Source organism: Paramisgurnus dabryanus, chromosome 10, assembly GCF_030506205.2.
Source record: "Paramisgurnus dabryanus chromosome 10, PD_genome_1.1, whole genome shotgun sequence".
Taxonomy (NCBI): Eukaryota; Metazoa; Chordata; class Actinopteri; order Cypriniformes; family Cobitidae; genus Paramisgurnus; species Paramisgurnus dabryanus.
Genome location: NC_133346.1, coordinates 10,713,608 through 10,740,833, shown reverse-complemented (window position 1 = coordinate 10,740,833; position 27,226 = coordinate 10,713,608). Strand labels below are relative to the sequence as shown.

General features: G+C 36.8%; 1 protein-coding gene across 4 annotated transcripts in view; it reads left to right on the top strand.

Annotated features, from left to right (window-relative positions):
• The window catches only part of ntm (neurotrimin), a 358,155-nt gene that overhangs the window by 314,707 nt on the left and 16,222 nt on the right, over positions 1-27,226 (top strand). For all 4 annotated transcript variants that reach the window (XM_065259412.2, XM_065259420.1, XM_065259409.2 and 1 more), the window contains one exon: positions 13,326-13,451. In XM_065259412.2, coding sequence (XP_065115484.1) covers positions 13,326-13,451 — 126 coding nt within the window. The remainder of the gene's footprint in view (positions 1-13,325; positions 13,452-27,226) is intronic.

Below are 27,226 nucleotides of genomic sequence, written 5' to 3'. Positions count from 1 at the left end.
AATTTTAAACTCTGTGTATGTTTTGATAATCGTTCTGAATCTGACATCTAACAAAATTCCTTCACAAAAATGCAATTTCTTTCAGCTTTTTGTTAAAAAAAAATCATTTATAAAGAAACATACCCATATTTAAGAGTTTATATGAGAGAAAAAAATTAGATAGGATGAAACGTCTTTTTTTTCTGTTTTGTTTGTTTGTTTGAAAAGCAGAGGATCTGTTCTTTCATTTGATATATTTGTATGTTTATATATCTATATTTTTTTAACAAGAAAATTTTCCTGGAAGGCATTTTGTGAAACTTTTGTGAAAATGCTGGCGGGCAACTTTAAAAAAAAATAGCTTGCAGGGAATGAGTTAATTGTTTCTGTATGTACTGTATGTTACTGTATAACACCCATAGTTTGAAAACACCAAGTTATTCTAATATAGAAAAGCATGATTTCAAAAACATTTTAAATTCAGATTTTCATAAAACAAACGTGTATTTCCTGTGCTTCTACACAGCTGTTAATTTCTCTACTTTGGCACAGTTTGTCGACGTGGGAGGCAACTGCTATGATCATGTTTGCATATGCAAACCGTGTTAACACCAAAACGAATGCATGCTTATCAAAATAGCCGTGCTCCAGAGGTCTCGCTCAGAAAACCAGAACCGTCATATTTCCCTCCGTGCAGTTGTTGTTCATGATAAGGTCAAGGAGAAACAAAGCCAACTCTTCCTAATCTTTATAAAGCTGGTCTGCGGCTGCTTACATCCACATTTATGAGCCGGATGTCTGCAGTTGCCTTGCGGCTATTGGCTTCGGTGGCACACGCAGAATGTCTTCCTGCAGATGTATCGTGTCAGATACAGACACACCGTAGAATGGGTGTCATTTTAGAAAAATCTGTAAATTGGATGTTAGCTAAGATTATCTCGGATGTTGTTGAAATTGAACATTTATTTACATTTATGCATTTGGGGAAATGCTTTTATTTAACACGATGTAGTGCATTCAATCAATATGTTTCTTTTAGTGTACTGGGATTGAACCTATGATCTTAACATTGCAAGTGCAGTGCTTTACCACTACAGGAACGCTATTTGTGGGTCAGTTTTCCAAAGACAGAATGGATGTGTGGGGGATATGTTTGTTTGGAAAAGCATCCTGAACAGCCCAACAGAAACAGTGGCTTGACCAATGGCATGAATTGGGGACGGGATTGTCTTAAAATCAAACAAATGCGAATAAAGGGAATGTTTGAGGAACTTTAACATTTTTAAGTAGTAGTGCATAAAAAATATACTTTACATTTAATAACACACCTATCAAACTGTTTCAAACTCTTGAAACATGCATCAAACTCTGTTGAAATGTTCTGAAAGAAACTCTTTAAATATTAATGGTTATGGTGAAAATGAAAAATTACCACATTTTAAAGAGACAGGTGTGAAAATTGCTCTTTGTACTAAAAGGTGTGAGCACATGATTTCCTGAAAGCTTTAAAGCTGGGTATTTTAAGCCCATTTCTTAGGGGACTACGAATCACGTGTGCTTTTTGTCTTTAATTTGTTTCTATCAGATACCTAAAGGAGAGGGAGGATTATATCCCAAACTCTGATGGAGTGGGAAAAGGGCTTGATTCTCCCTTAGCATTGAATCATATACAGTATGCCCAAAAGAAAAAGGCAAGGAAGAAAAGTCGTTTTTCGCCTAAAACCTCTTTCTTGAAGGAATGGAAAAGGCTCAAATGAGTTGGATGAAGTAAATATTCATTGGCTGATTAAAGTCTTTGCATGGTAATCAGTGCCTGAAAGAGGGCATTATTTGCATGTCAAATCATCTGACATTTTCACTGGATGCAAACATCGTTCCTGCAGCTGTGCATCAAATATCGGAGCCTTGTATATTAATAATGTAGATGTTTGTTTTGGTGACAGAATAAAGCCTTTATGTCAGATTTACACAGGAACAAGTCGAAGTCGTACGGTGTTTGTACACAACGGAATTGTAAAGTGTTTTTCATTTGTATTCCCGTGCTTCACGGGTAGTTAAGTATTGATCGAGTGACTATCGATTCCTGAAGAAAAAGAGTGCATAAGTGTGTGAAATATTAATGAATGTAAATCAATTGAAATGGCTGGAACATCATGCCAAGTTCGTCGTACCATACGCTCTAAAAAATACTGGGTTATTTTAACTTAAAAAGTATATATAAACCCATCATTTGGTTTAAATTAAGTTAAATTTAATCTATGCACATTTATGCTCAAATTTATGTATATATATATACACTGTACTGTGCAAATGTCTTAGGCACCATGCTACCATTTGTTGTTTTTGCAATTGTATAGTGATCATATATAATTATTTATTAGTCTCTTTATTAAAATACAACCAGAAAATACAGGAAATGTGTATGTAGTATTAAAAACAGTATAAAAGTATAAGCTAAAGATTCAAGTATTTAGGGTAAAGTCCCCTTCCACTTGAGCAATAGTAGGCCGCTGCAGGATCTCTTAAACCTAAATAAAATTAAATCCTAATTTCTAATTCTAATCGAATGACTTCAGGACTTTAATCTCCTCAAAAAGCTCAAGATGTGTTAAGTGCCAAGAGAGGTCACACTAAATACTGACTGATGCCTGAAGAAGACATTTATTTCTGAAAATTGTTTTGTTTTTAATTTTGTGTACATATTTCCTGAATTTTCTGTTTGTATCTTAATAAAAAGAGTAAAAAATAAATTTGAATGGACATTAAAACTTTGATAAAACAACAAAGTTGGTGATGGTGGCCTAAGACTTTTGTCATTGTGTCATTTCACTGTATTTATTATGACTCAACTTGTATACTTAAATGTTCTGATGTCTTTGTATGAATTCAATATTTGTCTTGGAAAATTTTTTGTCAATAGCCCACCTAGAAATCCCCTTACTGATAAAAATGCTGATGTCTCAAATACTTATTTTTCCCGCTGTATATATATATATATATATATATATATATATATATATATATATATATATATATATATACAGCGGGGAAAATAAGAATTTATTTATATATATATATATATATATATATATATATATATATATATATATATCTTCAATCATCATATGTCCATATGATTCCATTTTGTTAAAAAGATCTTATAAGGAATAATGGCCTTCCATAGTTGTCCGACTGAATGTGCTTTGCACAGCAGTTTGGGTATGAATCCAAAATCACAACATTTCTCCACCAAATTATTATTCAGAGCACAATTCAGCCTAGGACACAGGCTTTCCGAAGCATTTAAACTTTGTTACTCCCGGTCTTTAGGTACCTTGTGAGAGTGTTGGAACACAAATTGATTTCCTCTTTCCCAAAACACACCTCCTGCTTATCAAACAGCATGGCGATGCGGACATGTGTACTAAGCCCAGAAGCAAAACTGAATGTGTCTTATTTGTGACATGACACTCAAATCTCTCACTGTATGTCAAAGGAAATGTCAAAACAGAACAGAAAGGGGGGAAGAACATTCCTGGATGGTAGATGTCTCGTAATTGAGTTTTTTTATGAAAAAATCTGGCTGGGTTATTTGTTTATCTTTTGTGTTAGTTATTTATGCAGGAATTGTGAGAATCTTAAATGTTACTGATTTAGTGGTTGGTGGTCTAACCCAGACGTTCTCAGCCTCAAGATCGCCACACATACAGATGAAGTTGCAGATGTTTCTGTTTTTTTAAAGTATATTCTTATGCAGCTTTTACTCCAGTTTCCTTTCGCTGTTCAAAGACATGCAGGTTAGGTGAATAAGAGATGCCATATTGTCCTTCCCCATATTGTCCTTCACTTGTATCGAATAATTAACAGTGTATAGTGCCCAAAATAGCTCCTTATTACCTTAAATGGTGCACTATGTGAAAGGACAGCCATTGTGTAGTGGTGTCCAAAATTATAGTGGACATTATTGAGTGCACTTATTCAATCCTATGATGCACTGCAATAATGAGTGTACAACCGATGTAGACTCAACAGCTAGCTGATACCCCTGTGAGATTCGTTTCAAATGAACTCTCGTGTCTCAAACATGATGGCGCCTTAAAGGGACACTCCACTTTTTTGAAAATATGCTAATTTTCCAGTTCCCCTAGAGTTAAACATTTTATTTGTACCGTTTTGGAATCCATTTAGCTTATCTCTGGGTCTGGCGATACCACTTTTAGCATAGCTAAGCATAATCCATTGAATCTGATTAGACCATTAGCATCGCGCCTAAAAATAACCGAAGCGTTTGGATATTTTTCCTATTTAAAACTTGACTCTTCTAGTTACATTGTGTACTAAGACTGACGGAAAATTAAAAGTTACAATTTTCTAGGCAGATATGGTTAGAAACTATACTCTCATTCTGGCGTAATAATCAAGGACTTTGTTGCCGTAACATGGCTGCAGGAGGCGCAATGATATTACGCAGTGCCCAAAAATAGTCCCCTGCTATTGAAAGTGACCAAGTGGGCTATTTTCAGGTGCTTCGTAATATCATTATTAAATATATTATTTCTGGTGATCTTACCCAACTTAAACACTGACGCATTCACTCAACACTAAAAACAGTGTATTTTGATCAGGCTCTGACTCTGATCTCTTACAAAAGTTGTTCACATAAATCGAATTATCTCCGCTTTTAGCTAAAAAATTTGAGAGGTGATAAGAGAACAAATGAAGGTAGGATGAAATGTTTTTTTTTTTTTTTTTTGAAAGCGGATGGTCTGTTCTTTCATATGATATTTTATGTTTATTTAAAGAAGATCCTTTTTCTGCAACGCATTAAACTAAAACTGGGTGGCAACTTAAAAAAAAGTAAAATGCTGACGGGGAAAGAGTTCAGCATGCTTCCAAGCATATATGATAATCACTTCAACAGTTGCACGATATAGATGTTAATGTATAAATTAGATGAATGTTGGTTTATAAAATAATCACCACAGTCTTAAATCATATTTTCATTGTGTCTTTGCTGCGTCTGTTTTGGTTGTGAACTGCGCTCTGTTTCAGTCACACTTGATTCTGAGGAACTACTTTGTTTGGCGGAAGAGTAATATTTGTACTAATATAACTACAACTTATTTGTGTTTTATTTGATAAAATCCCGCTAACGTTATGCATATGAAGTAACCGTTTTATAAACGCAATAACCCCCGCGAAGCAGTGGGGTTACAGTGCATTTTATAACAGCTAAGACGCTTTGTGCCTAACAACTCCCCTTAGCTGTTATAAAATGCAGTGGTATCCCACTGCTTCGCGGGGCTTATTGCTTTAGTATACATTTTGAAAAACGTATTTGATGAGTTTGACAGACCTGCTAAAACTATAACTGTGGTCACATTTTTATTTTTGTGATAAATTGTTTCCTTGCCCCAAAAAGTACGACTACGTTTTGGATTGAATTGTTCAAATGTAAGCCCATTTAATATTTCATTCAGCATGTTGTTCAAGATGAAACGATAAGCGATTATTGTAAGTGGTGATTTTTATGATAAGCAGAATAATTTCAGTCAAATTAATGATACATAACAATTCTGCTGATCATTATAACAAATCCCTCATTACCGCATGGTTGAACATTGGCAGTTGATCTTATTTGTCATATAAGTTTACATTTTGGAAGCAAAACTCCAACTTGTTGTTGTTTTAATAGATTTTCTTTTGCTAGTAAGATGATATTCATATTTGATCATCCGTGTCACGGTTCACTAACGATTCTCGCTTCCCCTTTGGGAAAGCTGAGGTCAAAACTTGGAAATAGGCAGCGATATGGCAAGTTATTTCTATTCAATTGCTCCCCCTGTCATCTGAAGATCCCTTTGAAGCTCGGAAATCCGGCATCAGAAGTGAGGAGGTGGTGTATGACTCTATTAAAATGCAATTTAACATGCTTTACCTCATACGGAGACTGGAGAATCCAATCTGGCGAAGAGACACACACACACAAATACACACACTTCCTCATCGGCCACATTCCTTTTAGTGATTGTGTGACGGCCTGTGCGATATAAGGCGAGAAACAGTCATTGTAAGGCTTTTATTGGCTTTGAAAATGGCTTTGAGTCTCATTCTGCCCATCCGTATCAGAAATATGGCTCGCAAAGATACACGCTATCGTTTCAAGACACAAGTCATAAACGCAGTGATAGAATCATTCTTCACTCCCGACTATCATTGTCATATAGAGGGTCACTGTGCAGTTGTAAACATCTCTTATTAACTTCATATAGTTTCCTTTGGTGACTGTTACAGTTTGTCCATAAACCTTAGTGCGTGCGCTGCTGTTTTTTTTGCTCAGAACAGTCATTTAGATCTATGTGTGTGTGTGTGTGAGGTTTTAATGTTTGGGTTTTGAAGATGCAACTTTTTACTTGCCGTGTTTAGATCAGTTTCATGTTGGAAACGGCAGATACTCTCAGATGCAAGTTCCTGCCGGCAGTGTGATGCTCTTTTTAAGCATTTTATTTTCGTCTTGCGTTATGCAAGTAATGAATTTATTCATATTGTACACACAAGATTTCATCAGTGCTACATTCCCAACAAACGCAGTCTATAGAGTATTTTGACACTTGTCTGAATGCCATTGCATTAGATTCTTTAGCATGGATGTTTCTCTTTATGTTTTCATTTTATTTTATTAATTTATGCAAGGTTATGTTTAATGGATTTATGACAAGTTCACACAGGTGACGTAGCAGAATAACCACAATAGTTCATCATATTAACTATGGACGTGTTTCACAAAACGTGTAAATGCTTTTCGTCTTTATTTTGGACAGAAAATCTATTTTTCATTTTAGACCAAAACCACAGGCCAGTTATGATTTTGAAAGAATTATAAATAAAATTAAAATGGTAACACTTTACAATAAGGTTTATTAGTTAACATTAGTTAATGTATTAACCAACATGAACAAACTAAGAATGCATAACGATTAATCGCGATGAATCTAGAATAAAAGTTTTTTGTTTACATCATGTGTGTGAACTGTGTATAATAACTTTGTTTAGGTAAATGCACACACATGCATGTAAGTATTTAAGAAATGTTTACATGTATATATACATTTGTATATTTATGTATGTATAATTTATATTATATATAAATATAAATACTTAATATATAAATATTTTTTTGTTAAAATTATACATGCATGTGTGCATATTTATATATACATAATTATTACAGTTACATATATGGTGTAAACAAAAAACTTTTATTCTGCTATAGATTCATCATGATTAATCATAATGCATCCCTAGAACATACCATGAGCAATAATTTGTTACAGTATTAACAATATATTAATTATTTATTAATCTTTGTTAATGCAAGTTAATAGAAATAAAGCTTTTAATTGCTTGTTCATGTTAGTTCACATTTAAGATTTTAATAAAGTATTAGCTGATGAATTGCTGAAATTAACATTAACAAATGCTTTATAAGTGCAGTTTATTATTAGTTCATGTTAACTAATGTAGATAACTAATGTTAACTAATTAACCTTATTGTAAAGTGTTACCATTAAAATAATATAATTTCCTTTTTTTCATTTTATTTGTATTATCTTATTATTTTAGTGGGTAGAACTAAATGCTTAATTTTTTTTATGAATTTAAATAATATTTGTGACCCTGAATCACAAAACCAACGTCGTACTGGTAATTTTTTTCTAAATTGAGATTTATATGTAATCCGAAAGCTAAATAAATAATTTTTCCATTGATGTATGGTTTGTAAGGATATGACAATATTTATCAATGATTTGAAAACCTGAGGGTGCAAAAAATCTGAATATTGAAATGGCGGCATTTAAAGTTCAATGCATATTACTAATGAAAAGGTTTGTTTTAGCGCTCTCTACTGGCTTACAGCTGTAATGACATGTTGGACTGAATAGGGAAATTGTAAGCTTTAACCCCTTACTGTTGTTTCACACCAGCTGCGTTTGAGGCGTCAAATTCGCGCCAACCGCTCTAGTTTGCTGCTTGAACATTTTGAGTTTACTCGGTTCATTCATGCGTGAAATTCTAGTAATCGAGACATTCATGCGGAAATTCGCGTCATGGGAGGGGCTTCTGCGATTCCTCTCACTTCCTGTAATCACATCACTACTAGAGTAAGCTCCTGATTGGTTAACGCGGTGCATTTTTCCGCCAAAGTTCAAATTTTTCAACTCGCGTATTTCCCCCCGCAAAAGCCAGTTCGCGCCATTTGTGTGAATCACGTCTACAGTGCTGTGCCAAATGCCTCATTCGCGCGGCAAGACCTTCATACGCGCGTCAACGCGTCTGCACATTGATTTCACATTTGACATTGAAATCACTTGCGATTGACGCCTCTACTGCGGCTGGTGTGAACACAGCATAAGGCGTCACCCCAGCCTATTGTGTGAAATCTACACTCTTAGAGCCTTAAAAATGATTTATAGTTTAAAATCTATAATTTTGACATGTATTTTTGGCTTTTTCTACAAATACTGTATAACCGTGCAACTTTTTTGTGGTCCAGGGTCACATGTATAAACCAAGGCCCTGTCCCAAATGGCGCACTTCATGTGGACTTTCGGTCTTGTGGCCTTAAATTGCTGTAGGGTGTCCCATCTGTCATTTGGACACGCTTTAAGGGTCCCTAAGGTTTGTACTACATGATGTCATCAAAGTGTGGACTCAAGTCCATAAGTCTGGAGTGTGCTATTTGGGACAGGGCCCAAGAAGCCCAAATATCTTACACATTTCAAAGTAATGCATTACCTGGTCTCCCTGTACAGGGTAGGTGCCTCACCACCAAGCACAAACTCCACGTATAACGTATCACTCATCCAAACTTTTGTCTGTCACAGGTGAATTATTGTTAAATTTCGGTAATTTCAGTTTAAGTGTTTTGTTCCTGCAGTGTTTGTGTACCGAAGCTCAATTGATAGTGCTTTGCGTTAGTAGCACAAAAGTTCATGGGTTTGATATAATCTCTTTACACTGTTATTTCTCCAAGGCTCTTCAATTCGGTTGCCATGAAACAAAGTAGATCTTTTGTCCTACTGTATATACAATTATCTGAGAAAACAGTGAACTTGATGCCATGTCTCTGCTAATATATTTTAATCCAAAAATAGACAAAACAATCACAAAACAATCTGGCTTTTCCCTGGCTTAACACTCTGTCATGCATAAAGACTTGAAATGAATAATTTATGGGCAAACGTCTACAGAGCAACACATCTTTAGTGACTAAAAGAGGATAAAACAGTGGTACAGCCTGCCATTGTTGGTGCTCATCTTAGCGATGGCAACCTTTGTTGAGTTGTCTTGGCTTTGAAATGCAAAACTAAACCTCTTGACAGAATACATGTCAAAACATCTGTGTTCAATGTCGGAATAAAACATGTCAGACGACACAACACTAGTATTTTTCTGATCGTAACTGTCATTGGCACTTGTTATTATATTTATTGAGAACATCTCTTTTGAGGTACCGATTATAATGCTGATTGTATTACGTGCCGCGCTTTGTCGCTAGACTGTGCCGTGTTTTGTTGTTGTAAGATTTTTCAAAAAAAGGAACACAGTGATCACCGCCCGCAGGCATTCTGTAAATTAATTTCCAATGCTTTCCAATGCGTTTATGCTTCAGCTCATTTTGGATCTTCATTTACAGCGGAGGGAATTAGTTAATGGCCTCCAAAGGACTTTATTTTACCGTTACAGCAGTCAAGTTGAACGTATTTTGTCGGTTATCATCGAGGCAAAAGTGCAGCATATTCTCCCGAGAACAGAGATATTATACTGATGTGACCTTTATGTTTCAGGACAGTTTTTATCATTTTAGTCATAGTTTTAGTGAGGAAAGAATTGTAAACTTATCTGAGTGATTCATGGGTCAGCAGAAAATGTGTGAAAAACTCTGTACTGACAGCAAGAGCTTAACAAACCCGATACACAGTTTTATGCACATACAAACCAAAATGTAAATCTGCCCACATATCAATTTTGTTCCGGCCCACACAACCAGTTTTTCCTCTGCCCACACACAATGAAGAATGATGGCCCTGCAGTGGCCCAGTTCTGGATTACAAACAAGGGCCACACATGGGCCATAAGTGGCCCATGTCTCAGCCAGATAATAGCCCATAACTTAAGCCAGAACAGGTTCTAACATCTGTACCAGTTCTCAGCCATAGGTTAACCATAGTAAAACCAGCATTTAACCAGAACTTCCGAAACTGAGCCATAACTCAGCCTAATCTTGCCCAAATTATATTAATAACTACATCTCACGAAAAATTACTTTCAAATTGTTTGCCTTTTTATTAGGGCTGTAATGATTAATCGTGGAAATGCGCGTTTTCTCAATGAATGCATTTTAATGAATTACGGTGAAATCCGGGCACATCCCAAAGCCAGGGGGCGCTCTCGTGCAGAAACTCTGTTTGTGCCACAGAAGAAGTAGCATTACAAACGCTATTCCAGGAAATGTCTGCAGGAATATTTATATACTGTCCCAATGACAACTTTTGTACCTTTCTTTCTGAGAGTGTATAAGTGTAAGATGTAAAAGATTTACATCTTAGGGAAAACTGCTTCATAAAATAAAAAATAAAAAAACTATTTAGATTCATTAAATAAGAATCAGAGCTGTAGCTGATTTATTTTACATGAAGCAGGTTGCCTCATGGGTGCTACCACATTGACATTGGTCACACTGGTCACATGGCCAGCCGAATCCATTGAGGGTAACATGCCCTTGACGTAACGCCACTTTGACTGTTGGGATTAAATTTGCTGTGACGGTTGCACAAGTGTGTGCATAAAGGGCGCATATCGACCGAAAAGGGGGTGCCCATAAGCACCCTTTTGAAACCTAAAATGACCAATGGGACACCCTACGGTCTTGTGGACTTAACTGACACGTTTATGCGGCAGCCATTGTACTGTAACCCACAGTGTGTAGTTTAAGTCGTATACAAAAATCTCAATCTTTAATATGCACAATTTGTAAGAAAATCATTTTAAAGCAACTATATGTATCCAGTGTAATGAACATATAGGGTTCCAGTCTGATTAAACAGCAAACATTCAATTTCATTTGATCTGCAAACATATTTAACACCATTTTGAAAGTAAGCCATACCATGTTCTCCTGAAGGTCAAAACCCTTTACAGCAATTCCCTGTTGAGTAACTAAGTAAGGTGTTTGTAACATCTTAGTTTTGCTGAGATGTGGGGTTTTTGAGATCTGCGAGGCCTGGATTATGGCTTTATCTGCAGTCTCTTTAAATTGTGTTCAGAGTGCACAGGCATCAATAAATCAAAGTTGTGAAATTTGCCAAGTTTGCATTTTCAGCACTGAGTACAGATTCAAATACATGTTTTGGGTTTAGTTTGTAATAATTGTAACACAACAACACATTTTTCTCCCAAGTTTCATTGCCTTAAAGGTGCAATAGAATGCATTCAAATAACATGTTAAATTGTTCTTTGACATTTACATAGAAGTTATGTATTGGAAAATTTATCCAAAGACAGTTTTACATGTCTATTTACAACCCTAGGATTTGCCCCCAGAATGAAATGGTCTTTTATTACCTTATTTCAAAGGGTCATGAATAATAATGTTGAGCTCTGCTCTGATTGGCTGTTTCTCGGAGCAGCTCTTTTGAATAGCTCTGTGTTTGTAAACATACAGTATCTTATTGAGCCTGTATCAGATGAAAATATGGAATTTAAAAAAATAATCAATTGTTTAGAGATTGTTAATGGACATTTCTGAGTGGTAAGTTTGTGTTTTTTTCAGTATGGACCTGCAAAATGTAAATGTAATGTCAATAGAGTAGTAGAACTTTAGCCTAAACACTAGCATATAGCATCAACCAGCATATAGAGCTAACTCAAAAGTCACAACTTTGTTTTTAGCATTGTAACAACATTGAATTTAATTTAATGTGTAATTTAAAGGCGCTCTAAGCGAATCTGTGTAACGTCACTTCTTGTTGTCGTTCGAAGTGTTGTCAAACAAAACGGAGCGTAGCTAACTCCTCCCCTCCCTTCCTGAAAGAGTCATGAACACGCCCAACCCCCACTCCCAAACCCTTCTTGTCATTTATTGGCTGGAACACTTTGTTATGTTTCGTGGTGGTAGGTTTGACCACTTTGTTTTTGTTGCAGTTTGTGGAGCCTGGGGTGTCTACAGAGATCGCGTTTTTTACAGTGTGTTCAGGGGACAGGCAGCTAGTAAGGAGATGTTTACTCTATGAAACAAAAAAAAAATTTTATGGCCTAAAAAGCGTGAATTCGCTTAGAGCACCTTTAATGTTGGGAGCGTACATTTCGCCTGTACAGGTAGCATCACAGTTGGTGTTATGTTGAGATTGGCTTGTTTTCCAACAGTGACGCTCACTATATGTCATAACCATGTAAAGAACTCTTAATATTCATCTATGTCTAGGTAAATATAGTTTTACATTACACGGCACCTTTAAAATTTTGACTGACTGGCTTAAACTTTTGGGAAGGGTCCAGAGCGGTCGGGCCTCTTATGAGCATCCAACATTGACTACACTTTAAGATTAATTTTGCAATACATATTCATTTCTGCTCCACGTGTGTTTTTATAATTAGATGGAGTTTATTTCATTATAAATGATATTATCAACACAACAATTAGAGTAAAAGTAGAAATGATAAATTAGCATAAATGTAATCATTTCTTAGCATGTGGTATGACCTCATTTTGTTTTAATGACAGAATGGAAGTATGTGTAATGATCCATGTTTTCCCAGCTTGTATTGAGAAAGTTCCAAAAAGCATTGTGTGCTTCTTTAAAAGCAAGACTATCTGACCTTTAAACCTTTAAAATTTGCTTAGTGCAGAATAGTGCACATCATATAAATATTATTTTATATTAAGGCTGTCAAAAGATTAATCACGATTAATCGCAAACAAAATAAAAGTTTGTGTTTGCATAATATATTTGTGTGTGTTGTGTGCAATTATACATTTAAGGAAAACAACTGTATATACAAATCATGTATATATTTTTAATTTAAACTATCAATTATATCAAAATCTAAGTAAATATATATGCATGTAAATGTTTCTAAAATACACTCATCCATGTGTGTGTATTTATGTATACAAAATAATTACACACACATATATTATGCAAACAAACTTTAATTTTGTATGTGATTAATCGTGATTAATTTTTTGACAGCCCTATTTTATAAAACTTATTTTTCTTAATATCCTAAAACTTTTAGCTTATTATCGGGTTTATATAAGATTTTAAATCTGATTGTTCTTACAGTTCCTCCAAAGATTGTGAACTTGTCGAAGGACCTGGTGGTGAATGAAGGATCCAACGTAACTCTGATGTGTCTGGCGAATGGCAAACCAGAACCTGCCATTGTGTGGAGAATGCAGTCATCTTCAGGTAAGATTATATTAACATGGTATTATTTTATATATGCATGTCATGCTCCTTTTTCTAAATGAAACCACAATGCTTACAGTAGTGTTCCTGTAGTGGCATGCCTCCAAAGTATAAAGGCTGCCTTTCTTCTTCTTTGTAGGTTGTGTGTGTGTGTGTTTAGCTGTTTGGCTGTGTCCAGATATCTCTGAATGTGCTGAAAGAGCATGTTTATGTGTGTATGCCTGTGTCTTTGTATGCATGATACAAGCTAAGTGCTCCATTTGCTTATCTTCAGGCCACATGAACAGATCAGCTCTATTTGGGCTGTCTGCTGTTTTTTGCACCATTTCACTTAATCAGGGAAAAACTGCATTTTAATGTGCTATGATTCACGGCGTGCGACTGGACGGCTGTACCTGCTCGTACACCCACTTTCCTTTCTTTGTGTTGTTACAAGGATCAGGTAATTGAAATGTTAATGTGACACAGAAGTGACTGCTCTGGTATTTTTTAGACGATAAGTGAAAGAGTTTGTGATGGATTCCATTATGATACAGTACAGATGTCTGGCCGGGGCTCCGACGGCTTTAAGGAATAAAAGATGAGCTGTCAGAGCTGATTTAGTCAAGTCAGTGTCTTGTTGGAGTACAGGATCAACATTTTTATGTCCTACATCATTTAGTGGGTGGGGATTATGTGTACATGTATCCATTGTGAATCAAATTCTGTCATCAGTTACTCACCCTAATATTATTACAAACCCATTTTCCTTACTTTCTACTGCGAGATGATCCAGTTCACTGTCAGAAAAAAGGTCAAAATGTGTACCCCAGCTGTCACTGATATCAAAAAGTACAGCTTAAAGCGCCTAAAGAGTTTATATTAGTACAGCAGAGATACTTACACCTATAAAAATAAAGTTGTTTTAACTAAAGTGAACACTTTACACTGTAGAAAAGATTTGTTGATTCAACTTAAAGTTACCCTGGTTGCATTAAAATTTTTAGTTAATTTAACTTAAAAATATTTGTTAACTTATAAACTACATTTGTCAAATATGTGTTAACTTATAAACTACATTTGTCAACTAATATTTTTAACTAAAAATTTTAATGCAACTAGGTGTAACCACAAATTTTGTTCTTAAATAACAACTGTACTAATTTACTAAAGACGCACAGGGGATAATTAGCACTAAAAGATGTGGTCTAGTTATTTTTGCGGTGACCTTATTGCATTTCTTGGAGTTTCCCTTTCCAATGCAAAATTTATGGGAGGAAAGTATTTAAATGATTCACGCAACAAGAGTTATTAAAGCATCCATAACACACATTGTTTCTGCGTATGTGATCTTAATCATCTGGAGTACCTATAGAGTAATATTACATCCTTCATATCTCCGAAGAGTTTTTAGTTTTATCAGGTTTATAAAAGACAGATTAGCTTTACGGATTCTTTCCGATAACGTACAAAAACATTTTGAAGGAGGAGTTACGAACTGCGGAAGGAGCAAGTCACGAGTCAACACTGACTGGATAACTTGTGATTCACTACATGTTCGTGTCGTTAATATAATACGCACTTACGTGTCGATTTCCAACATAACACAAAGTCTTACTTACCGCAAGCAACTCATGACCCGGTTGGGACTTTTCAATGAAATCCAACGTTAAACAAACACAACTCCGCTGCTACCTCGGATAAACAACTTATATCCATTGTTTCCACAATGCTGGCTTTCTTTTCCTTACATCCAAAAACACACTTCTTCTTTCGTGCCATTGTTGAGTTTTAATATAAAACAAAGCTTTCGTGTGATGCCTGTGACTTAGCGTCCTCTCCCGCTATTTGCCGGGGAAAGTGCCCATAAAAACGTGATACGTATAGAGTAAAGTGAAACGTCAGCTGGACCCGTAATCAAAAAAAAAAAAAAACTTTCCGAAACTTATGCGAACACTGGACGAAGTGCATTCAGCATAGAAATACTCTGTAACACGTTCAACTGCTTTTTTGACACTTTGCATTTGTTTAACATGAGGAAACAACTCTTAAACTGTGCTACTAAGTCAGAATGCATGAAATATGGTTGAACCCCCGCATTTAATGTTTGTGCGTGTGATATTACTGCTATTTGCGCCATAATTTAACACAGAAAAAAGCATGTTTTAAATCATTTTGCGCTTGAAATGGCTGCAATTGTTGCTGATAGAAGAGGCATGGTACAAGAGAGAGGATTTTTTAACAGTTTATTTGGAATGCCAGAGGAATGTATCCTATTATTCAAAAATATATATTTTTGCCAAGCCATGTTATTTTTTTTGCTGGAGGAAATAAAAGATGGGTCACTAGGAAAGTCACACAATACCAGGGGCCTCATTTATCAAGCGTTCGTACGCACAGAAGTGTGCGTAAAGTGTGCGTAGGAACAGTTTTACGCAAAGTGTGGAATTTATCAAATTGCACTTATACGTAGAAATGTGTGTAAATATACCTCGGAGTATGCGTACACAGAGCATCTAGTGGTAGAATAGCGATACTACACAGGACCGTCCATCCCCAGCGTTAAAAGAACACTTTGTCTATTTATTATCCACCCCAAGGTGTTAAAAATGATTACTGTTAATAAAGTAACTGCAAATCAGTGTTGAAGCTAATTAATGAAATTAGTGTCTAACCCTATGTAAGAAAGCTCCGTCAAATGCTTGACACAGTGCAATGGCTTATCTTGCATTATTGAAAGACTTGGCAAATAATCCATTCCGCCCGGAGCGCGTTTTCAAAGATCGCGCCGATGATGATGGTTATGCGGCTGTCCAAGTTCTGTCATTGTCTGTCCTCCTACAGTTGGACTGATTTCAAGTCGGTGTGCTGTGACGCGTTTTTTTTTTTTTTTGGCTGATAATTTAATGTCAAACCACTTTTTTATTTCTAGAAGTGTTCTCATACCCAACGGAATTAAACTCACTGGTAACATGTTCCCATGCAGATTTGTTTTCTTTTGTTAGTCATTCCTCCCGTACTAAGTGAACCAAACAGATGTGTTATTAACCTCATCCACCAGTAACTCAATTTCTGTGTCTGTAAAGTTCCTCTTTTACGCTCTCTTTGCCATTATTGCGATGAGGGAAAAAGCACAACCACGTGACTTATAACGGGAGGTGTTGTCACCATATATGGTTCATCGGAGGCGTTTCGGAATGCAAATGACCATGAACGTGCACGAGCATGGTGCTTAAGAACACTTGGGATTTATCATCAAGGATTACTTACAGATGTGCGTACGAACCACGTGCGCACGTTTGATAAATCCCGATTTTTTTGTACTTAGGCACATTCTAAATTTCATTCGTAGGTACAAATATAGAGCATTTTCTACGCAATGTTGATAAATGAGGCCCCAGGTATTTCAAAACTTCTCGTAAACCCTTTATTTTTTGTCCTCCAGTTTTTTTGTGTACTATGGCTTCGCTGAAATGTCTGGGGTTTGCTGAACTCAAGCACATCAGGCGTTAGTAGATCACCTGCACCTGAGGATCATATTTGCGACCCTAAACTAATTTGCACTGCTCTTAGTAGATTGCGTCGATCATTAGGGAATTCAGCTTTTGCACCCGTTTAGTAAATAACCCGCAGATATTATCACTCACATCTGTGTTTTTTTGGAATTGCGCTTTCACACTAATTTACCCCGTTTGGTAAATCTGGCCCTTGAGCAAATAACAAATGTGGATCAGAAAGACAGGCAGTCTAAGTTACTGCAGACAACAGGTGCACAAGCATTACGACGTAAATACATCCGCACAAGGCTGGTAAACACTAAATTTATTATCTGTTTGTGAAATATGAATCATAATGTGTCTGGGCACATTTTACACACGATACTCTTACTGACCTGATCGTGTATGCCTTTTCCATAGTAGAATCATGCTGCGTGCGCAATTATTGAAAAACAATATGGATTGATGATGACTATTTGATACAAAATCCGATGGAAACAACGGAGAAATATCAATAATTTTCATATGTAAGACATTTGTGGACTAAAACTGCAAATGGATGTTATTTTTTGAACGCTTACCATGTGCTTTTTTAGCAGTGCAAGCTCATCTGGAACCGGGCCTGGTTCGCTCTAACAGGTTAAATCTTACAAAGGATGCAAAAGCACTATAAAAGTAAAATAAAATCATTCAGATGACTTCAGCAGTCACACAATAGCTTTCAATAAAAAATTAAACTTTACTTGACATTTTAAAGATATTTACAAAACTTTTTGATTGTACTTTCTTAAGAAAAGCAATGCATACAAGGCTTAACTTTGTTTGTAATATATGTTGACAAATGTTGGCGATACTAACATCACACTATTTACAAGTGACATGTTTTTATGCTGTTTGATCAATGTAGCACTTCGTCGGCTTTCAAATCTGATTCGCTGTTGTGAAAGCGTTCCGTGATCTTCAAAGAGCTGGCAACGGAGAATCTCGACGGTGCCGGAATCAGCCGGAAGCGATCCAAATGATGTGTGAAACTTAATTAAGCCACAGACCCCCTGCGATAAGCTCTTAATATCTCGATAGCACCAGGATCTGTTGTCTCGTCTGCGATTTATTCAGAGTCTGAATTCGACTGTCGTCGTAAAGCACATCTGCTCCCTTGAGCGTTTTACCATACTACAGTCATTGAGATTTACTGCAGTGTTTCCACATTGTTTTAATAAAGAACTGAAATAAGTCTGCCAGTCACACTTAGCCGTGTAAGTACACATCTCCCACCTTTAAATGGCATTTCACTCAAAGCTCTACTTCTTTTTCTTCAGACTGTCTAAATAAAAAGGATTTTGTGATCCTGCAGTCTGACTTGGCTCTCGTGTAACTCTTTTCTAGATTAAGATCATATCGAGTGCATTTCTTATCCAGATCTCCGCCTGGAGCAGCTGAGCCCCCATCATCCGTTTTCATTAAATCAATGTCACAGTGTTATTTGTATGTAATGTTTTTAGATGTTACATTCTTACTTTATATATTATTATAGTTTTTTATTATATTGAGTGACCTTTCCTGTGAATTGAAAAATAAACTGCTACCATTGTGGATTAAAGTCGCCATGAAACGGAAGTAGCAATTGTCTTATTTTCCTGTAGTGACGTACTGGTATATCCAATTGAAATGAAAAAAGTAGGTCTGCACTTCAAAAATGTATTGGATTGCTTCAAGTTGGGTCATGTTGCTATTTGCTTATCCCTTGGATTGTTTGCCGGACTCCGCCCACCTGCCATACCATAAGACTGGAAGTCAATAGAGATCGTTTCGAGGAGGTGATTAGATTTGTGTTTTTCATTAAAGATTATGACGGCACATTCATTTTTTAAAAATAATGAAGCTCACAGATAAGTCATTTGTTAAAAAACAACAACACAATATTATATAAAACAAATTTCGGTTTTTCATTTTAATTTCATTGCAAACAATAATAATATTAACGTTAACTGTTCTAAATCACCAAGTGGACAGCTGCATGTGCTTTAACGTTTTATGCTTGCCAGCAAGTGTTTTCAGTTTGTGTCCTGGCTTCAGTCAAGCACAATGGGTCAGGTTTGATGGTATGGGGTTGTTATGGATGCTTTAGCAAGGGGCATCTTGTCCAAATTCGTGCAATCATGAAGAAGGGGCCTTTAAAATCTGTCAGATATGCCATCTCTTCTGGATCCAGATAACTGAGCGGCGGATTTATGTTTAAAAGAGACAGTGACCTTGAACTCTCATTAAAGCTCAATTTATTGCAGTATTGTAAGAGTTTGGCACACCCAGTTTTCTGCTTTTATTTTTTGAGAATTCATGTGTAAAAACCAACAGCTTAAGCCAGCCTTAGATGTTTTTCTGGTCTTACAGGGTTTCTCACGCGTCCTTGAAATCCTTGAAAGTTTGTGAAAAAAATTCAAGGTCCTGGGAAGTTTTTGAAAATCTACATACATAGAGACAGGTCATGAAAGTGCTTGAATCTATTTTATGCAAGAAGTTTTCTGGAAAAAATCCATATTATTCCATGTGTAGTGTAGGATAATATCATAAAAATTCTAGACTTTTTAGCACACGTCGAAACGCTGCGTCTCCCTTGCCATACTTCCTGCGTCCCTGTAACGGCGTCTTTTGCAATATTTGGCTCCTGCGTTACCCTGTCTTTGTCGTTAAGCCTTATCATTGGTTGAATTTGATATACACATTCAGACACACTTACCCCATGAGGCGTCCCCAAAGTGTCCCCGCAGTGACGCAGCGCAAGTTCCCTCGAAAGGGAACTGTAACAATGTATCTTAAAAGGTAACACGATGTAACCTTGCTCTCCCTTAAAATGTGTCCCCACATTTAGTCCTTGAATTTGAGGGAATTAGACCTGGTAAGTCCTTGAAGGTCATTGAATTTGAAGTTAACTAAGGTGTGGGAACCCTGGTCTTAGCTGGTCTCTGAGATTGCTTATGCTACTCCTTGGGGCGGTTTCCTAGACAGGGCTTTAGCCTAGTCCTAGACTAACTTAAATGTTAGCGTCGTCCTGATCGAAAACAACTTGCTCTGACATAATCTTAAAATATATCAGTGCGAGTGTTGTATCTCAAGATGCACACCAGGAGTGTTTATTAATAATGCTTTTAAAAATGACTTTTAAATAAAGCTAGTCCTGGCTTAACCTAATACCTGTCCGAGAAACCACCCCTACGGGTTTAAGATGATTTTTGGTGCTTTTATGCTGGGAAATCATCTGAGCACCAGCATACCTGATTGGGTGACCAGCTATACCAGCTTAAACCACTGGAGACCAGCTTATAGGTAGTTTTAATGCTATTTTTAAAAATGAAATATGATACCAATATTCTAGCCCAAATAATTCTTGCAACCAGCGTATGTGCTTTACACAAAATCCTTTTAGTGGACCTTCGGTGATTTATACTGCACCTCGAAAGATTTTTTGGTTATTTGCTTGGGAGAAACACTTATTAATGCATTTTATCATTTTCTTTTGTTCTTATATTTGCACAGAAGATTATTAGCTAGCCCTTAGGGCACAGGTTAGGAAAACTTTTCACAGTTTTTTTCATAGTATCGATAAGATTAATATAACGTACAACTTTTAAGGGCATAAAACCGAAGTATCATTTTTGTTTGAATATTAAAAATGAATCATTTCCTACTTTCATATATCATGGCTGTTTTCTTTTTAAGAATTAGCTGGGTTGTGAGTCCGGAAATGTGCAGTAAACTGTACATAAGTCATTGTTTGTTTATGCTATTATTCATTCATAAATTGTATATATTTAACGATTCATCATTTATAGCGGATAAGAATACCAGGCAGCCAATATTCTGCCTTCCACACGTAAAAAAAACAAAATTTCGTTTATTTTTAAAAAGAAATTATAAGCCCAGGATATTAGCGCTATTATCCCCAGAGTCTGTCTAATAGACATATTACACACTTGAATGAAATCATTTGATGGGCTGTGCACTCGCTTTCATGTGATCTAAGCAAAAGCCTTTAGTCGGGAGACTTGTTTACTTATTTTTCAATCTTCCATATTCACCAAATCCCATATTTATATCTCTCTGTGCGTAAAATTCAGCAGGCTGTAGGGTGTTTGTGTTAAATCTCGGGTATGGGAGGACCGAGTGCTGTTTCGGATGAAGTCACAGCTTTGATTCTGAGGCAGCACACACGTACTGATTAAATCTATAGCTTGTAATGTAAATCACTGTAAGTTGATTTGGATGAGAGTATCTGTCAAATGCATAAATGTAATGTGTGTTGGTTGTAAAGGTCAATAATAGTGTTATTTTATCATTTCTACTCTTTAATCGTCTTAAATAAACATTGATTTTAATGAACGTCTGCATCCCAGGAGCTATTACATTAGTCAGAATGAGAGTTTTGGAAAACACAAATTAGAAAAACACATTGGGAGAAGCACAATGCTTGCTGTTGTTATTGAGCTGTGATTGTATTAATCCTGTTTATAACCATCTATGTAATGAAGCTGCGATGTGTGTTTGGTTTCGACAAGTAATTTCAAGAGCCAAATGATCCGCTTAGCAACAGCGCTAACTGCTAATACAGTTCTACTCTAGCGATCTCTCTCTCTCTCTCATTCCCTCTCTCTCGCTCTCTCCGTTTTGCCTTGTGCTGACTCCAGTTGTGTTGCTAACACAACACATTACCCATTAAGCATAAATAGTGTTTGTTGAAATATACTGTGCTGTTTTGTAGAATTGCCAACTACCCATGTTAATATCTTGTCTCGGATCAATTAAAATCATTACCAGAACATCTGATATTCTGGACGCTATCATACTCGCGCACGCACACATGAAAGCGTATTTCAACATTAGTAACAGATGTGGTTATCACTTCTCATTTTTAACTCAAACAAAGGACTAAAGGACCGAAGGATATTTGATGGCTGAGCCTGTCAAAGTGAATTATTTTTCATGACACGAATATCAGTTGAATAAAGTCAATACGTATCTTCGGGGCATATCTGTTTGTTTTCTTTCAAGTAGATAATACATGAAAGGTTTCTTTGTGCAAGCTAAAATCTGTGATTTGTATGTCAGTGCACAGATCTGCTGTTAGGAAATTGAATTGTAACATCAAGGAATTCTTCTTTTGAATAAACTCAAGCCAGTTTCTCGAAACATTAGCGCTACGTAACCAGCATGCGCTCGTGATAAACAAATACCAGGTCGTAGAAGCAAACACACTGTGCGGTGATCATGAAGAATTTGTGACACTGTCAGAAAACTATCATCGTTTTTGAACCTCTCTCACTCGCTGTACGACATAGGACCTCCGATAAAGAGCCACAATCACAGAAATCGCGACGATTGTTCCACGATCGCAAACTTTCGTCTGGGACAGCCAATAATCGTGAAGTGTATCCCGGGCTTTACTCATAACCTCATGACTCATGACAAATTGATTTGTTTATCTAGACTTGTTTAAATTGAGATATGTCATTCATCAGCATATATATTGATTATATGCCAATAAGTCTCTGCTTAAGTCTCTAGCGTTATATTGACTACAGGCCAATAAGTCTGTATTTAAAGCAACACTATGTAGTTTTTTTACCTTTAAATATTGTCTCTAAAATTATTTCAGTGATAGAACAACTTTTAACTGGACAAATTGTACTGTTGCTGCAACCTGAGCAGCCTCCTAGCTGCTACAAGCACACCCTGAAAGTGGCGGTGGAGGGTAGGAAACACAGCCCCGCCCTCCCCCTGCCTGCAGAAGAGTGTCTGATACCAGGCACTGTTGCGCTTTTCAACCTCATGGGGAGCTGTAAGTCATTTTTACATGGAAACTACATAGTGTTGCTTTAAAGACTGTTACATGAGTAGTATGGTGGCACACAATTAAATGTGGGGATTTTTTAAGCAGATAAAAAATGAGAAATATATTGTATGATGGAAGAGCAGTTAGTTTGCAGCACTTCGACCTCGGCGAGCAGTAACATCATCACTCCTGACTACTTCACCTCTTGCACAAAATTGACTTAAACCGTCAATATTACTGCACTCGAGGTCAAAGTGCTAAAAAACTATTTGCTCTTCTGCCATACAATATAGTTCAATATAGTGTTTGGTGGCTTCTAAATTCACCCCGTTTGGATCCTAAGGAATGAATGGGGCTAGGCTAAATGCTAACACAGTCACGATGCGCTGTACAAAGTTTAAGTGCAAGCATTGAAAAAAGATAGGTATGTATTAATTTGTCTTAAAAGTTAAGAACATAGTAAAATATTGAAAAATGGTGGTGTATTCCTTTAATGTATTTTTTGAAAGTAGAGCATTGCATTAGCAAAACAAAGATCATGGTTTTGATCCCCAGGGAATACAAATTCAGATGAAAATGCCATCAAGTAAATTGTAAGTGACTTTAAAGAAAGGCATCTGTAAAATCATGTTTGCAAAATTTAAATGCTTTAAAATATATCCCTCACTACATATGCACAATTCCAAGTAACTACATACAGTACAGAGAACTGACTGTTTCTATCTGTGTCCATACTGAACCATTTGGGATTGGATGGCCAATCTTATGACAACCCTGCCTGTGACTAATCAGATCATCTTTTCAATGTATTATTTAATATAAAGTAGGCAATGGACTATCATCTGAAGTACTGATCAGAGTTTCATTCACATGCAGAACAGAAGTGAGATCCTCAGTTCACCTTAGGAGATGGGGTGGCTCTGTAATGATGTTCCAGCTTTGATGCTCTGGAGGGATCAGACAGAAGACCCGTCCCTCTTAAGATGACATGTTCAGCTGTGCCTGGATTGATTCAGCACCTTCCCAACTCAGCTTTTTTCTCCAGGGCTTTGAGTATTTGTGTGTGCATTCCTGCAGTACCAGTGTTCATCTCTCTGCTTTACCGCAGTACTTTACAGCCTTACTGAGTTGAGCTTCACATGGCTCAGTTTAGCTAAAGATTTAGGATATACAGTCAGGACATTGGTATACTTGTGTCTAGATTTGTCCCAGATTAGGTTTGTCTGACATCTATGTTGAGCTACGTAGTTTTGCCTAGACGTGCTTATCAGTTCCCTTACAGCCAGAGGAATTTCACATCATCACGTCTCTGAATGAATTTCACATGTGCGAACGTAAAATGGGGTTTTTATCATATAGTTTAACTATGGTTTTTATAGTAAAACCATGATTTTACAAGTGATAAAACAATATGCAAAAAAAATTATCCTTCTAAGGACACTGACTTTGAAGGCAAGACTCTGTATATATACATTTTATATAACTACAGTTCTGTATGTTTATTTTAAAATACCCCGTGTCAAAGGCGTGAATTGAGAGTGCATCCCAATTTAGGGGCTGCGTCCTTCCAAGGCCGTATTTGAAGGGCTTGGAAGGCCGCAACAAGGCTGTCCCAATTCGAAGGCTCTTTCACATAAAAGCCTCCAAATTTGGCCTTTTTTCCCACTGAAACCAAGGAACCATGTATTCAATGCCCGTCTGTGACGTCTGGGTACTTGGAAATAAACATTCAAAACTGTAGTTAAATAAAAGTTGCAAATTTGCATATTAAAGGTCCTTGTGACTGTTTTACTATTAAAAATTATGTTTTAGTGATAATGCTAATGCATATTTCTAAGGTTGGCGAATTTTACATACTGTTGGATAATTCAAGAGTTCACACTTACAAATAAGTCAGATAGAATCAATGATATGCGTATTTGGCGTGCTGTCCGAGGAGAGGGCTCTGAGCTCTGCATTTGGCCCGAGCCTGGAGCACTCCTCAACAAAGAGAGGGCTCCGGGGTCTGTATTAGGCCGCCCCCTGCACCCCCCCCCCGCCCCCCTATTCGGGTTAGGAAGTAACCAAGTAAGTGTGAGGAGACGGGGTGGTGGAGGGATGCTAGGAACTGTCGAAGGACGTGGGAGAGTTGGCTGCATGTTTATATAAGTTGTTGACAGCTGGTCGTAATTACGGGATAGTTTGGCAGATTATTTGAACGTGCTCCTCTCGAACTTTGTTAATAAAACATCATTTTGATCTTCATCAATCTGTTATATAAAAATCTGCCTACATATTTATTTTTAAAAGGTTGATGGGTCTTAGCTGTTGTGTCCCGCTGACAAGCGTACTGTCCGGGAACAGCAAGTGACGCAACTCCCCAAATATCAAGCCTTGACTTCAAAGTCCGCAGCCTTAAAAGGACCCAAACCCTGAATTGGTGCACCCTGAATCTTGGGATAGCCAAGCCTGTGAAGGATCCATCAATGCTTTCGGGGGATGAATGTGAAGGAGCCTTCGAATTGGGACAGCCTTCCTATGGCCTTCAAATATGGCCTTCAAAGGACGCAGCCCTTGAATTAAGATGCACCAAAAGACAAGACAAACTCATTGATTTATGGATAAAATAATCCCATGACAAACTTGATTATATTAAACAAAGAAACAAAACTTTAAGAGAGCGTTTTGTGAAACGCTTTCCCCCATCATGGACCTGTACATTTTTTTACATTGCGCCGTCTCACTTTCCTGCTGCTCTGTACTGCATGCTCCAGCTTGTGCTCTTGCCCAACATACAGTCAAGTGCTATAAGCTTCATCTTAAAGGGATAGTTTGGCCAAAAATGATATTAAACCCATGATTTACTCACCCCCAAGCTGTCCGAGTTGCATATGTCCATCGTTTTTCAGACAAACACATTTTCGGATATTTTAGAAAACATTTTAGATCTTTCAGTTGATTAAATGTAATGTTACGGGGTCCACCCATAGTCCACGACCTTCAAGTCCAAAAAAAGTGCGTCCATCCTTCACAAATTAAATCCAAACGGCTCCAGGATGATAAACAAAGGTCTTCTGAGGGTAATCCGCGCGGTGTTGTTGTAGAAATATCCATATTTAAAACTTTATTAATGTAAATGGCTACCTTCCGGTAGCGCCGCCATCTTAGACTCCTATGTATTCAGGAGAGAGTATTAGCGTAGTGTACGCACTTTTCATCCTGAATGCGGACGCGACTAAGATGGCGGCGCTACCGGAAGGTATTGATTTTCGTTAATAAAGTTTTAAATATGGATATTTCTACAACAACACCGCACGGATTACCCTCAGAAGACCTTTGTTTATCATCCTGGAGCCGTTTGGATTTAATTTGTGAAGGATGGACGCACTTTTTTTGGACTTGAAGGTCGTGGACCCCGTAACATTACATTTAATCAACTGAAAGATCTAAAACATTTTCTAAAATATCCGAAAATGTGTTTGTCTGAAAAACGATGGACATATGCCACTCGGACAGCTTGGGGGTGAGTAAATCATGGGTTTAATATCATTTTTGGCCGAACTATCCCTTTAAGTATTTTAAGTGGGAGTAATAAACAGTGTATTTGCATTTTGCATGGGAATAGAAGATTGGGTTGATATCCGTTCAGCCAAGACGCATTTATGTGGTTTTACTAAATCAGATCAAGAGAAAACACATGAATTGACCAGGTGTAAAAAGGCCCATACTGATATACTGATAAAAAAACGAAATACCATGAAATGCATGCATATGCATAAAAATATCAAATGTAATATAAAACAATGGTTAATTTCCATAAGGGAAAGTGTAATGTTTTGCTCAGCAGGGACTGTAATTTTAACATCTGCTCCTTTTCAAAACCCATGCCTGGAATTGACTGACATTCACAATGCCATATACAAAAGCATTTGCTTTATATGAAAAACGCCATTTGCTTTGATACAATCCTCAATGGCAACCGTGAAACCCAGAGCCCCGATAGAAATAAACAGTGCCGTTTTGTCAATCTCTCTATTGATGGAAGGCCTGCAACACACCTGATGCCAAAGCATCACATTTCTACCGGACCATGTATTGAATGCGGGCGGTGTTGTTTTCATGACGCTTGCATGCACTTTCTTTGAGAAACATCAAACTGAACATGAAGAAGAATGCGAATGAACTTTTTTTTGATTCCTGTTCTTTTCATATAAAAGGATTCACAAATGATTACAGTTTTTACAGTAAAACAATAAAATTACACTAAACATGACCATTCTTTTATCACATTTTATGCTTTTCAATGTATCATGTTGATGGATAATGAGCTGCTATCTCCAGAGTGCACTGTTGACACTATTTTATCAGGTTAAAGAAAGTGTCTGTTTCTCTTTCGTTAACAGCCCTTCCCAAGTGTCTTTCAGAACATAGTTAAGTGAATACGGTGTGTTATTTTGCTGTCAGAAACTACAACGGGAACATTATTTATTTAT